Source organism: Myzus persicae, unplaced genomic scaffold (assembly GCF_001856785.1).
Source record: "Myzus persicae strain clone G006 unplaced genomic scaffold, MPER_G0061.0, whole genome shotgun sequence".
Taxonomy (NCBI): Eukaryota; Metazoa; Arthropoda; class Insecta; order Hemiptera; family Aphididae; genus Myzus; species Myzus persicae.
The window spans coordinates 26,156-42,129 of NW_019104006.1; the positions used below are offsets into that span (position 1 = coordinate 26,156).

General features: G+C 30.7%; 1 protein-coding gene across 1 annotated transcript in view; it reads right to left on the bottom strand.

Annotated features, from left to right (window-relative positions):
• The window catches only part of LOC111037508 (titin), a 34,844-nt gene extending 19,081 nt beyond the window's left edge, over window positions 1-15,763 (bottom strand). The window contains exons 1-18 of the mRNA XM_022320128.1: window positions 15,628-15,763; window positions 9,502-9,544; window positions 9,262-9,404; window positions 9,001-9,153; window positions 8,800-8,897; window positions 8,463-8,687; window positions 8,156-8,373; window positions 7,321-7,648; window positions 2,780-2,926; window positions 2,461-2,705; window positions 2,161-2,390; window positions 1,947-2,090; window positions 1,624-1,881; window positions 1,405-1,548; window positions 1,055-1,330; window positions 757-973; window positions 541-688; window positions 43-223 (exon numbers count right to left, since the gene is read on the bottom strand). Of these exons, the coding sequence (XP_022175820.1) occupies window positions 43-223; window positions 541-688; window positions 757-973; window positions 1,055-1,330; window positions 1,405-1,548; window positions 1,624-1,881; window positions 1,947-2,090; window positions 2,161-2,390; window positions 2,461-2,705; window positions 2,780-2,926; window positions 7,321-7,648; window positions 8,156-8,373; window positions 8,463-8,687; window positions 8,800-8,897; window positions 9,001-9,153; window positions 9,262-9,404; window positions 9,502-9,544; window positions 15,628-15,763 (3,334 nt within the window). The remainder of the gene's footprint in view (window positions 1-42; window positions 224-540; window positions 689-756; window positions 974-1,054; window positions 1,331-1,404; window positions 1,549-1,623; window positions 1,882-1,946; window positions 2,091-2,160; window positions 2,391-2,460; window positions 2,706-2,779; window positions 2,927-7,320; window positions 7,649-8,155; window positions 8,374-8,462; window positions 8,688-8,799; window positions 8,898-9,000; window positions 9,154-9,261; window positions 9,405-9,501; window positions 9,545-15,627) is intronic.
• Window positions 15,764-15,974: the final 211 nt, after the last annotated feature.

The window sequence follows — 15,974 nt, forward strand, 5'->3', positions numbered from 1 at the left end:
AGATATTATTCAATATAGACTGTATAAATTTTTAAAAATTACCCTCAACTTCCATTGTTGCTGACAGCTGGGCCTCTCCTAATGCATTCCTTGCAACAACCACATATGTACCACTATCTTCGGCTCTTACACCAAGAATATCCAAAGCCACATAACCAAAATCATGATATGTTTGAATTCTATTAGCGCTCATTATTACTCGTCCATTGAAATACCATTCAATCTATAATTATACCGAATGTTCAAAAATAATAAATATATTCTGGAAAAATATGTAGTTATATTTTATGTTACTCTAGTAAATAAAGATACATTTATTCTCAATTCTTACAACCATTTCAAATATATACTTTAAATGCTGAATACAAAATATTTGTATAAAAATATTAAAGGTGTTTTATTAATTGATAAATAATTAATCTATAAGTTAAAAAATCACTAGTTTTATAAATAAATAAAGTATTTAAATTGTATTTGTGAATAAAAATAAAATAAAAAGTATTTGTGGATAAAAATGCAATATTAAGTAGTGATTATTACCTTCATAGTCACATCATTTTGTGGTTCTACTCGAACTTCAAAATGAGCTCTTTGCCCTTCTGCAATTTTATTTGTTCCTTTTAATGGTCCAAGGAATCTAGGTTTTTGTGTAACAATCGTTTCTTCTTCCGCCTTTCGTTTATTCTTTCTAAAATTTTAGTTAGATTAAAAATCATTTGAACAACTTAATTAAAAAAATTTATTTTGTTTATTTACCTTGAATCTTCCAAATATTGGAATCGTTCGAGACCTCCAGGATGTTGGCTATCTTGTACTACATCTTTCTTGGTAAGAACAGTTAATGTAGCAGATGTCGAAGCATCTCCTAAATTATTAAAAGCTCTGCAAGTATATGTTCCGATATCAAAGACAGTAACATATTTCATTGTTAATGCAACATATCCAAAGTTAAAGAATACAGTCATTCTTGAACCTAAAATAAATCGACGTTATTTAGCTAATGCCTAATAATAATATTAGACAATTATTTTATATACATAAAATGTATACATACTCGCTTCAACTGGTTTACCATCCTTTAACCATTCTACTTGAAGTGTCGAGTCTCCTAATGGTTCTAATCTTGCCTCAAAATGAGCGAAACCACCTTCTTTGATATTTTGTTGATCTTTAATTGGTGTTTTAAATTGTGGTGGTGCGACGCTTTCTGGAGCACTTATTTTATACTCCTGATTTTTTTGTTGCAGGTAAGATTGTTCTAAAGCCTCAGTTTGATCAATATACCTTTGTTGTTCTGGGTAGCCTAAATCACCAGTAATACTGCTATGAGCTAATGGATAAAAAAATAATAAAACTATCATTTTATAATATCAATAAATAATAATTAATTAATTAAATACTAACCAATGACATTTAATGTTGATGTGCTGATAATTTCTCCCCATCGGTTTATTGCTCTTAAAGTATATTCTCCACTGTCTTCTGCACGAAGATGCATAATATTTAACGAAACGTAACCAAAATTAAATATTGTTGTTATTCTTGAACCTTCAAATATTACATAAGCGTAAGTATTATTTATAATAAAGATACTTTTTTTTTTATAAAAAAATTATAACATACTTGCTGTAATAGGTTTTCCATCTTTATACCACTCTACTTTCATTGTTGGATCACTGACTGGGTTAAGTTGAGCTTCGAAATGTGCATTTCTTCCTTCTTGTAAATTACCCATATCATGCAATGACTTAACTAAAGTGGGTGGTAATGGCTGAACTTCATCGTAACTATCACTTCTTTGATATTTGGAATAATCTTCCAATTGTTCAATATATTTTAAACTGTCTGGATATTGACTTGACTTATCGATTTCATCTTTCCCTATAATATAATATTTAATATCAAAACCCAGGGTTTTCATTAACAAAATAATTGTTCAACCATACCTTCAACTTTGAGAACAGCAGTAGATTGAGCTATTCCCGAGCTACTAGTTACTCTACATGTGTATTCTCCAGCATCTTCTGGTATAATACTTAACAAATCCAAAGCTATGAAACCGTAATTTAGTAAAGTCATAGCTCTAGAACCTTGAAATAATAAATAATAATCAATAGTTAAATGATATATAGTTAACAACCAAATTGTGTACAAACTTACTTGCTTGTAATGGATAACCATTTACAAACCACTCAGCCACCATTGTTGGATCTCCAATGGGTTCAATTCTAGCCTCAAAATGAATTCGACCATCTTCTTGTTGAGATATGTTCGCAAGCGGAACAATGAACCGTGGTGGTGGATAAATCTTGTCTTCTTCCGGTCGAGGAGTATGGTATTTTGCTCTCTCGACATGTTTGAGAAAAACGACTTCAGGTTCTGGCTCAGGCCTATGGATGATGTAAGAATACAGAATAAGTTTGATCAAATAAATAAAATCTAATAAAAACTATTTCTCACTCAGGTTCGATTACTCGTGTTGGTTTTGGCAACCTGAGACGTCGGTCTTCTGAGAAATCTTCAGGCCGAGGTTTTCTTATAATGTTAAGTCGAGCCCGTGTGGCTGTTGATCCAGCTGTGTTTTGAGCTGTACATTGATACCAACCTGCATCTGTTGGAGAAGCTCTTGCTATTTCTAATACTGAACCGCCTCCTTCTGTCCACACAGACACCATTCCTGGTTGTTCGCTGATGTTTACACCGTCCTAAAATAATAATATTGATAAATTGTGTTCCTACCTACATATAATATTAAAAATAATTAACTATTTCAGCATACTTTTTGCCATGTTATTCTTGGTATCGGGGTTCCAACAGCTCTGACACTCAATGTAACTGTTTCTCCTTCGTTTATATTTAAAGGTGTAAAACGTTGCACAAACTTTGGAGCAACTACAAGTTCTTTTTCAACCACTCCCAAATTACACTAAATAAATGTAATAAATTAAATAAAAAAACTAATTATTAACTAATTGTCTTAACCCATTAACAAGTATAATATCTTTATAAAAGATTTAGTGAACTGTATTAAAAGTAAAGACATCAATATGTCGTTGACATTTGTAAATATATGTTTATGTATTAATACATAATCGCTTTAAAAGAATAACATTAAGAATTAGAAATAATACACTCATAATTTCTTCAACAACAATGTAACAATTAAAAATGAATTAATTTACATTGTATATAAGACAAAATAAAAAATTGTGATTGAAACATTATATTCATTGAATTACCTAATATATTATGATCTATATAAATTATAAAAATATTAAATCATATTAAATTTAAGTATTTATTATAAAAAATAAATGTTCGCATAAAAAATAACAATGCTTCCTTAAACTTGTGAAATGGCTGCATTGTACATAAATAGTTTACAAGTATAAATAATAAAAAACTCCAGTAGTAAAAAATGAATACCTGCTTGAAACTAACTAATCTTTGAGTTTTCACTTATATTGATAGGAAATAGGAATACACAATTATTGTAATAATAATATAAAGACATAATTATTATTATACTAATTTAAATTATAAAAATCTCATATTTCTCAAAATAATATCATGCCTAAGTTGCTTTTCTTTGAATAAGAATAAAAATATTTATAGGATTATAAAATACATTTTGGAAAAGTTATGGAAAATTGTTGTTGTAATTCAATCATAATAATATGTAAATGATTGCTTATTTATAAATGAGTGGATTTATTTTTAATAAAATAATTAGAGCCACCTTGCTAATAAAAATTAATTTAAAAACATTGAACATAATTTTCTACAGAAGATTTTTATGATAAAAAACAATACAAAAATGTGTCGAAAAAAGTCAAAAATCAAAATAACATGAGAGGTAAATGCTAAACTCCCAAGATTTTTTATTTCAAATGTATAACATAATTGAAGGTATTAAATAACTTAAGATAACTTTTCCTCCAATAATGTTTACATATTTACTTAATTTATCATTAGCCAATCCAGATTGTGTAACAGTCCAGAAATTAATCACTTGTCTCGTCAATTTATTGTTAGCAATTATTATTAAGACATGTTAGGTATAATATAAGATGTACATATAACTTATGAAATATACAATGAAAAAATAATCATGAATACTTTTTTGAACAATTCTCAAAGGAAAATATATTGCCTAATATTATTAGGTACCTAATGATCAGCATATTGCACATTGCATTCACCTTCACTATTTTGATTTTGGAACGTTCATAACTCAGAAGTCAGAAACTCGGAACTCAAAGTTTTAACGTTGATATAAGGATAAAATAATATTATAGCACAGAACAATTTGTTCTGTGATTATAGTAAATATTTTGTGATAATGTGTTTTGGCGGGAATCGGCAGCGGCTGCAGCTGAGACCCGTCGAGGCTGAGACAGATTTCCCGATTTTGATAGCGGTAGTGATAGTAAAACAGTGATGTAAAACATTTTAATGGTTCTATTATGTTCTATTATTGTTTTATGGTTCTATCCACAGGTAAATAATAGATATCTATAGTGATGCCTAATCAGTAATCACAATCAAATTGTGCATTATTTATTTCATGAAGATTAGAGGTAAAGTAGAAATCTCTAATCAGTAATCTCCATGATTTATTTATTCATAATAATATACTGATAACTACGCGCATAGTTTAGATCTAACTAGTTCGGCATAACTGTATAATATTTAACTATTAAATATTTTAGGTACCTATGTACATCAATTTCATTAGTGAAATCATTGCATGTGCATTATTGTATCGCTCATATACAATTACACCTACAGCTGAAAGTATACGTGTTAAATAATAATATTATGTATTAAAGATTAAACGAAAAACGATTCGAAAGTGATAGGGCTACATCAAGTTCAAAATAGTGTATATGTATTATAGGTAATATTTGGTGTGATAGAGTCATAAAATAATTAACTAGCCAACCATAGGTACCTCAGAAACATTTTCAGCATTCTCGCTAAGTCTTAAATATTCTATAGTACCCTACCCCCCTTGTAAATATCAATTTTTTTAAAAGAATGGCATACGTACCTACATAATGTCGTATTAACAAATGGAAAAAATTGGTTTTACAGAGGAAATTAAATAGTTGTTTACTATATTTCAAACATTTATCTTACAATAAATATATGAGCAATGATGGTAAAAGAATATCCGATGACCAAAATTATGAGCATTGTGCAGATATGGAGCTGGCTATCAAGAGTTAATGAAATTCCATAAATTGTATTTACTATTTTCCTCAAGTGAGAACGATGCATGTTTTTTTTGTTTTCGGCCACACGTGATCCGTCCCCAACAGGTAACGATACATAATAATATAATATACAATACAATTATTCATTTTCCGTCCAATTTCAATAATGAACCGAAGCCCGATGATTTACCCGGCCAAAACCTATGCTACGCAGTACCTACCTACGGCATAGAACACGTAACTCGGAAAAGTAAAACCTCAGGAGCGTCGTATCTCGTATGACTCTTATGTCGTACCTACCTATATGCCTACGTCGTTCGCGATTCAGCCACCACCGATGAGGACGTGATGTGGATAGCAGAGTTATTGGTTTTTAATTTTTTATACAGTTCCGAATATTTCAAACGATGCATCGATGTAGCATTACGAGTAGAGAGGCCGTTAGTATAATATGATATAAAATCAAACAATAAAAACGCGGGATGGCAGGGAAATAGGTGATCCGGCGGTACTGACCAGTGACCATAGATTTCAAACGACTATGTTCAGCCGTCAGTGTTATGCAGTGGCGTGGCGAAGTAGATTTTTTGTGGCAACCGCCCCTAGTACAACCCAGGGGTGGGTGGGTGCTTATGTTAGTAGGTGATATCTAAGAAGGGTAAATAATATATTAATTTACCTTTATGACATTTGTCATTCAACTGCAGTATACTATTCTAGAATTCTTATTTATTATTATTATTATTATTATTATAATTATTTAGAATTGGTTAATAATAAAAATAAAAATAACAACTTTTTTAGAGGTTTGTAATAAAATTATGGTTGGGGGGGGGGATATACAAATCTGTGAGACGTGGGTGGGTACCAAAAAAATGTATTCGCCCCTACTATAAAATCTTGTCGCCACGCCACTGGTGTTATGCAAGACAACCAGCCGCGCATATAGCTTAACTAAGGGCCGCGATCAACGCTTGTTCTTTCGCACACCCTTGGAACCGACCACGCCTATATTCGTATTCCGATTTCGCAGGACCGCTTGACTGCTTAAGCAGCGGCGCATCTAACCTATCGTTTGAATTCGATTTTATAAAAAAAATGTGAGCCTACTTCGAAAATGAATACCTATAATTTGTCCATTGCAACATTATTATTAAATATTATAAGTAAGTATACTGCATAGGAACGTGTGGTAAGTACGTATATTATATGGCTATTGTCTGTAGTAATAAATGATTCGAATTCATATTAGAGGACTACCATTTCCATCAATTGCCCCGATATCACTGCGTAAGCTATCTCTCAAATTTCAATAAGCAATTTCGGTCAATACATACCCAACCATTAAAAGTATAATAGAATTAGAAATAATTAAATAAAAATAAATTCAGTGATCAATAAGTAGTAGGTAGGTACTTGTATGATGAAATCGAATGATTATAAAATAAGAGTAATTTATTGTCCTATTGTAACGGTCATAATATAAAAAAGTGCCATCAGGATCAATCAGACGTTAGATTTGAATTGTTAGTTATCGACGACGCGTTGACCGTATATGACCCGCCTGTAGGGCTATACGATAAGGAACTGAACGGATTTTTAATTAAACGACGGATTAAATCATCTGTATGAATGAAATAACCTATGACCTATGAGCAACCTACTTAACTAAATGATCGTTTTTTATAATCTGGATATCTTTATAATGTATCTGTATCCTGCATATTTAATTCTATGACAGTGCTTGACACAATGATTAAAGTTATTATTACCTAAATCGGTCAAAATAGATAGATATTGAAAATATTTAACAATGGGCTCCTGGTAAACACTTTCACATTGTTGTGACTTGTGATTTTTTTTATGATAGCTAAAAGATGGATAGTACACAAAATTAATTTATGTATTCTGTTTTTACGTACAATACATTGATAACATTTTACATTAATAATCAATGATACAATACATTATTAACGTGGTTTTCAGTTTTCGTAATAATTTACCAAAGATAGATTTTTAAACAAAACGTAGTTAATTTTGACGTCATTATACTCGTTAAAGGGTTAAGTTTAGCACAAAAAATGAACTATATGATATTTACTTGGAAAGAAGTTTCTCCAGATTTACTTCTTGCAACACAAACCACTTGACCTGCGTCTGCCTGGGACACATTGGTTATCATCAAACCGTGGTCACCAGATTCATTGACCAGTATCTTGTGAGTTGCGTCGTCCTTAATTTGCTGACCATTTATATACCACGAGACCTCGGGATACGGTTTGCCCGTAACGCGGACATCGAAACGTGTCAATTTACCTTCGGTCACGTCACGATCTCCACATACACGCACGAAGTTTGGTGCTAACATCTTGCCTTCAACCACTTCTATCGACTCGAGCTTGTTGTGAGTCTTAGTAATTACGTTCTCCCTAAAAAAATATTTACATTTTAATCGATAATATTTACATATTAGATTTGTATCCATGCATGATGGATAGTACCATAATAAGATATGACACCTATTATCAAAACTATAATACAATAAATCATAATTATTTTAATCCTGAGTGAATAATATATAATCATATTTTAATCCCAACAACTTATTATTAGTATCATTTAAGATCTACCCTTAAGTTATACTATTTCAACAATTGTTTACAGGCGTTTGAAAGGAAACGTACAAATAATACAACTGTTGAATATGTATAAGACACATAATGGCATAGAAAATCGAAACCTTTATGGCTTTATAATATTGTTTCTCGATTTTCAATAGTTACGTGTATCTAATAAAAATTGAATACTGTATTAAATGTTGAATGAATATGAACATTTTTAGAAAATATTATTATTGGTTTGCATAAAACACATATTTTATTTAATTTCGAAGTAGGTAGGTTAATAGTCTACATATAGGGAATAGCCAAACTCACTTGTCTTCTGTTCTGTCATAATATGGTATCGGCGTCGGTTCTATGGCAAGATATGCAGAAGATACTACACAGCCTTGTGGGTTCTCTACAAGCAGAGTGTAATGTCCAGAATCCTCACAACAAACTTGTGGTATATAAAGTGTAGCGACTTGATTGGTGAAATTGATCTGGTGTTTTGGTCCGTTTACGAGTCTTTGGCCGTTCTTGAACCAAGTCAACTAAAATACAAAAGAAAAAAATCGTTAAAAATATGTTTTAATTTTTTTTTTTTAGTATATTATAGATATTATAGTTTCATGTTTTTTACCCTAGTATCCTTAGCTGTTGACACTTTTACAGTAAACGTAGCGTTCGATCCTTCTACTAATTTCGAGTTACGCGGTTTCTGGAGCACTTGAGGTGCTACGACCGGGCCTTGGTGTGCGCTGCTTGTAAATTTAACATCCTCTTCACCCAAATACCTTTTGGTGACGGATTGCCTGAAGGACACTTCACGAAGTAAGCGATATTCGAAAGTGTCAACTTTGAAATCCTTATTCAAAAACATTAAAACCATTGTTACATCACGACAATAGAAATATTAATAAGCCAATTTTAGTAATAATAATCGTTGATCGACGATTATATTTATTATATTTGCTTACTTCATCGATGTTTGAGTAATTATTTGTGTATAAAGTATTCTGTGTCTGCTGTACTCGCTGCGAACCATACGTGCCTTGAGGTATTTGAACGGTATGACCTATCAAAATTCAACACGTTAATAATAATTTACAACTATAAGTCAGTTGATCATTTTGACATTATGTATTTATTTTCAAATTTTTAGTGCGATATTATTTTACCTTCTGGTTGAATGAAAACCGAACAAATTGCTTCACCGTATTGATTGCGCGCCGAACATGTGTATTCGCCTTCATCTCCTGGACCAATTTGATTGATCGTAAGAACAACATTCCCTGTTTGTTGATCATACGTCATCTTGTATTTGTTTGACTCTGAAAATGGATATTTAATTCAAAAGATTGTTGTATTATTAAACATTACATATTTTTTTCTATTGCCGTTCAATGACTTGTAATAGATTAATGCTGCACTAAATTTACCCAATAGTGGAGCGCCTTTTCTGGTCCATGAGACAAAAGGTTTTGGAATACCAGTAACCTTTCCTTCAAAAACGGCATTTCCGCCCTGAGCAAATCTGGCGTTTTTGAATATCTGTTCAAATACTGGAGGAGCAGCGTCATTTCTAAAATTGTATTAATTTTTGTTAAATGGTTTTATTTGGAAATCCTCGTTACAGTCATTTATATTTATGTATGTATGCATTTCGAGTTCTGACTTACCCAAATTTTGGAGTAGATTGCTGTACAATAAACCCTTCGTGAACTGAAATTTAAAAGAAATAATATTATAATTAATCATAATTAATTAATAATTATCATAGTTTACTAATATAGTAATATGTAATGTGCCAATAATAACAAGGTTAAATTAAGACATTTTATTAAATATATTATAAATTAATGTTTATCTAATAGTCTCGAAGAAAATCAAAAAAATATTTTTCAATAAGATATTTAAGATTTGAAAGTTATTTACATTTAAAATTTTAAATAATAGAAATTAAATTTGCAAAATTATTAAACGAGATCCTATTATAATATTAAATATGAACCATACATCATAATAATATACACTAGGTATGTTTATCATTTAGAAAATTATTATGGTTGGTATTACACATATTTTTTAATTTTATAATTACACCCTTCGAGTAAACGGTAATTATAATAATATCGTTTCTTGGCATGGTCGCGCGAAATACGGGATCAAATTACTTAAGACTCATTTTTGGAACAGGTCATATATGCATCATGCGCTGTGGGCGATCGCAGCTGTTTTACGCCAAGTGACATTACAACGAAATAAAGTAAACACTATGATTTAGGTGATGTTAAAAATTATAGTGGCATTTATTTCGTACGACAGTTTTGTGTATCTAATTTAATGGCATGTGCACAATTTCTTTAATTATATGCAAAAATTAAAAGTGTGTGAAGTAAAAAAAGAAGTAAAAATATGAAATTCTTGGGACGGAGAAAAATAAATGGATTCGGTTAAAAGAAAAATTATTATTATTATTTAGTCTATACTAAAGTGATTCGGCACAATATCGAGAACTGGGAGCGCATGCGCGTGCATTTCTATTATCAGCGTACCACGATTTATAGGGTATATATTTATAACTTAACAGTGTCAGCGGTGCGACAGATTCAACTCACTAGCACGTCACAGAGGCGAATCTGGTAAAAATGTAAAATCAAACACAACATTCAATGTAAACCACTTCTTATTGGTCGATGCACGGCCCAAAATGGATAAATCTGGTTTCAGCTAAGGGACATTTATAATAATAATTGTTGTCAAGGCCTTCTTTCACAAAATCGGAACGTAGTGCATAATAATATAATATGACTAATAAAGTCTCTCTAGAAACCATAAATGCCTCGTGTAATAATTCCAGCAATACACAATATCGCAAAGGCCGTGTCTATGAAACCACAGCTAAACGTGAGAATACTCAGAACTTAAAAACGTTACAGTTTATTATAATTACTTCTTGAAATAAAGTAGTGTGGTGTTGAAACATTGCATCTCAGAATACTGTACTTATAGGTTTATATAAATAAATATAATAATGAATAATACAATATATGGTAGGTACTGAGAACATACTTATAACGAACTTCAGGCATACTAAACGTGTTACGACAATCTAATAGCGATGACAAAAATATAACCTTCCGATAAAATAAATAAGGCAAAATGTCACAAATGGAATTCCATTTGCCTAACAAAAAATGTATATATGGGTTTAATATACTTCGTATTTGACTTGACGAAATGCAGTGTTTGAAAACATCCCATTTATTGTAGATACATGACTGACCAAAACCATAATTTTATGTTTAGTCTAGGTCAATGAAAAATATAGTAAGTTCTTAAAAATGCACTTTGGCTTAATTTATTTACCTACCGAAACGGATTACATAATATACTGTTAAATACGTTCTTGAATAAATTATTATATGATATATTAAAAGAAATAAATGTACCGTATAGTCTATGGATATTTACAGTGACTTTTTATATTTTATTATGCTTGATTTTCTTAAAGTACAAAATTAATGAAGTTAATATGCATACTAGTATGGATGTAATAACCAATAATAATGAAGGTATAATCATATTTGAATACTTATAGATTTTTATTTTTTATTGAACGGTTTTTCAATGAAATACAAGTTGGAGGGAACATTTTAATTCACATATTTGACACTTGTTTAGGTTTTAACTATGTAACAAAATAATTTATCGGTTATCTTAATAATATTAAGTAGGTATGTACATAATTTACACTACCTACAGTTATTTTATAAAAGAATACTATACGATCAAATTAAGTTAACTTTATTATTACGATTAATACAATTTTAGATAAAAACAAATTGTGAGAAGAAATACAATTAGGTACTAATTTAAGTAAAGTTCAAAATGTTACTACATATCAAAAATAGTTATGTAGCTTAGTATTTGCAGTCTTTGATTTCATACGCACGGCTAGTGTTTAAATTTCACAAGTGTAAATGCAAAATAATGATATTAATTATGTTTTCGTACTCATTATGATTTTTTTGATTTGGAGAAAAAAAGACAACTCTGTTTAACAGTATTCATTTCCAAGGTTTAAATTAGTAGTTGAGAAATAAAATATTCCTTACAATTCAAAAACAAGGGTTTTCAATCAATTTTCAACATATAGGTATATTGATTAGTTATTATTATTCCGTTACAAGTATATAATAACGTACAGTAAAATCTAAATTGTTTAAAAGCTTACAAAAATGTTTACAACAATATTTTAAAAGCTTTAAAAATGGTTATCATTTCCATGTATTATAATATTGCGATAAATTCTGATGTGCACAGGATTGGACTCCGCTATTTCCCGTTTCCCCACTGTGTTAGCTAAATGAGACACCGAAAATAAGAAACGATTCTTACTCCTCACTCTGTATAATATATTAAACAAGAAGAATACATTTTATCCGGAACTCGACATGGCGAAGACGATGATGATAACAGTACGGTATAAATATAGCCCCGTCCCCCAAAACAATTTATTAATCAATTTAACCAGCTCGCCCACGTCAAAAAAAATATAATAATTACATCATTGTTGTTTATATTATACATTATTTATACATTACGAATTTCTTACTGTGAATTGAAAAGTCTCGCGGTATTTTCGGTCTCCATGCCGGCCGCAAGATCATTTTTTTTCCCAATATATTAGTGTCGTGATTAATAGTTTTTGATTATTTTTTTACCTCTCGAAAAACGTACACGCATTCATACACATATATTGATTTGATATTTATAGTCGAACAATATAATATTATTATTGGTCACAGCGCGTTCATCCTGCCGACTGCCGCGGAGTAACAGCATCGAACTTATGAAAGGTCGATAGCATTTCGAAGCACCAATATTGCTAACACAGTGTCCCCAGCCTTGCGCGAATCGTATAAGGCGATACGGCTGGTTTCCAGTTTGGATGAAATTATTAATCATCGCCGTGTAAATAGTCACGCCGCCGGTAAACATTAGGTATGCATACGGTACAATACGGTGTTTTTCGCTCACGCTGTATGCACTCTGAGGACGGCGGCGGTGGTTCATATCGCAGCTGATCGCAGCTGTCATCCGATACGCATATGATATTATCATATTATATTTAACGAAGAGCGCGGTGTAGGAGGTATAATAAAATATTTAATACGAGATATCCGTTTGATTTATAAATTTGGGCACCGATTGTCTTGAGTTTTTTTTGAAATTTTTTTTTTAAATTATTATAGTTTGAATTTTGAATGTTATATCACTATTCACTTCAACATAATACCAGGAAAAAAATCCAATTTTTTTTAAACTTCATTATTGTAAGCACAATATTTTTCTAAATCTTTAAAATACAAATATTATTGAATTTTGAACTTAATGTGGTTAAGTTACTCCCGATCAATAAAACGGGGTATAATATTTGTATTGCCTATCATAATATGAAAACATTTTGAATTAAAAACTAGTGACCTATAATAGTAACCGAAATAATAATATAGTATTATGATCGATAAAAAAATTTTTTTTATCTAAAAATCAAAAATACCTATTGTTTATGAAAATGCTTGTGTACAGCTAGATTAATGAGAATAGATTATCAGAATGTGTATGTGTGTATTATAACATGAACGGACAGATTACGATTTCAGGTGTAATGTTTACTGTAATTCCACGCAACAAACGGCGTGCGGACAACCTCGATAACTTCCAAACCACTATGTAATATGACTATATGTCTAAAGAAATTGTACATAAAGATTTTATTATTGTTTTACAAATATTTCGATGTGGAAAACGGAGATTTTCGAAATTACTTTTATCGATATTTAGGCGAATATTCGAAACCATACAAATTAGGTACCTACCTATATCTTATATTTATGTTTTTTGTCGCATTTAACGTGTAATGTATCCGACGTGTTGATAATTTATTGTTGCTATAGCTTAAAATCAAAATATTCCATCACTACATTACTTAATAATACCATAATTATAAAATATAACATGGGGTACGTATTATTCGAAACACTAATGATGTGTCGTGTTTGTTGACCACAATACATGTATTATGTGAGGCGCCGAGATGTGACACAACAGGTATAAGGTATGCGCATTGAGTTTTGCTCTATTTATTGTTTGCCAATTGCCATATTATACGATAGGTATAACAATACAGTAAAACCTCGCTAAGACGGATTCGCGTAGGACCGTCAAATTTTTCCGTTTTAATTGAGTCTCCGGCTTGACGGTGGGCTCGCATTCATTATAATGTAGGTATATAAATCGGGACCAAAGTAATATTCCGTGTTACCGTGATTTTCGTCTTACCGAAGTTGTATTGTGCTATTATGTATATTTATGTGCTATTTGTTGAAACAAAACTCTCCGTGGTTAATGATCTTGAGTGAATATCAGTGTCCAGCTTATATAGGTACTTAACTATCAAATTAAAATGAGTTAAATGTTATGCTTAACTCTGGTAAGTTTTGTACTTCAAACCTTATATATTTAAAAATAGTAAAAACCAAATATCTACTTTTCTATAATCAATGATAATTTATTGTCTCTTACTTAAATTGTATTAATCATTCAATTTGCTCAAAATAATTTAAACCTATTACTTATCCATCTTCCAAACATTTTAAATTAACTACTATTTTGCGAATACGGTAAACATAAAAACAAATGTGTTGAATAATATAAATAAAAATGACCATGTTAATCCCAAAACGGCCAAAACTATTAAACATTGTTATTATTATTTAAACATAGATAGGTACCTAGAAAGATAAAAACAATTATTTGAAAGTCAGCTAAATTTAGGTATTTTGTATTGGCATGAGTGTTTTTTAAATTTGTTGAAAATTATTTAAATTTATATCTAAGTTTAACTTTTTTTTAAATAATTGTAATGCAATACTCTACATAACCTAAAATGACATCATAGATTCTTTAGTACTGAATCATTTTTTTAAAAATAAAATTCCCAGAAATAAAAGGGTAGATTAATATCCTGAGAATGCTTATAAGATATTTGGATGCATCTCAATATTAATAATATTAGGTTAAAGTTTTAAGATAATATTAGATACAATTTAATTTATCTTTATAAATTCTAAATATAATTTATTTAGTTATATATTTTGACTTAAGTGCACTTAAAATACCAATGATATAAAGTCACATATAAATAGGTAGTATTTATCATATAAATTCAACACAAAAATTATAATTTAGGTATAGTTTATTAAAATGTATTATAATATTATGTATAGTGATAGCAGTCAGAAAGGTTATTTTTTAATATAAATACTTATATTGTTCCACTTTAATATATTACGAGTAAATTCTTTGTGGGAAAACCAAAATGCATAATTGCTACGAAAAGAAATGTATATATTTACTAATATTAGTTAAGATATATTTTAGCGATCTAAGTAGATAAGTTGATCTCTTCGAGATCCTGTTGAATTTATGTCTATGCATTTTATGTACCGCATCATCAACAGCCACAGGTCAATCCCATAATTATTATTGGGCGAGACTGAGTTCTAAATATTAGGTATTCTATTAGGGAAGTGTTTGTGTTTCGTAAAAATTAAACAACCAGAGAGGATTTCGAGGCAGTAAACGCAACCGGACTTTTTGGTGAGCGGATGACCGCCGGCTAATGATTCCTGGATACGCGTGATATTAACTATAAAGGTGTTAGAGGTACCTAATATAATTTTACCAGTAGCCGGGTAACCATGATAATTAGGTAAAGGCATGGTAAATATAGGTACCTTGTCTCTGTGTGGTCTGCGTGAATTGTCTCGTGACCTGTTGTTCGGTACGATTCACGCTCCTCTGTCCCGTGTTTGACGACGAGGAGGTGGTGGTGGTGGTAATCTGTTGTTGTTGTTGTTGTTGTCGGTTCATGACTAACGCACAAGTCTCCTCGCGCCCCGGCAGGACGGTAGGACGAAGGTCGGGATCGAAATCCTTCACTGACTACTGTGACCCGGAGATTTCACGAGCGTTAAACGAATTGCAAGAAAATCAAAACAAAAAAAAAACGGACGAACGAAAACGGTGCAAACCTGAGTGGAAAACGCACGCGACACAGATTCTCACAATTATATTAATTGAC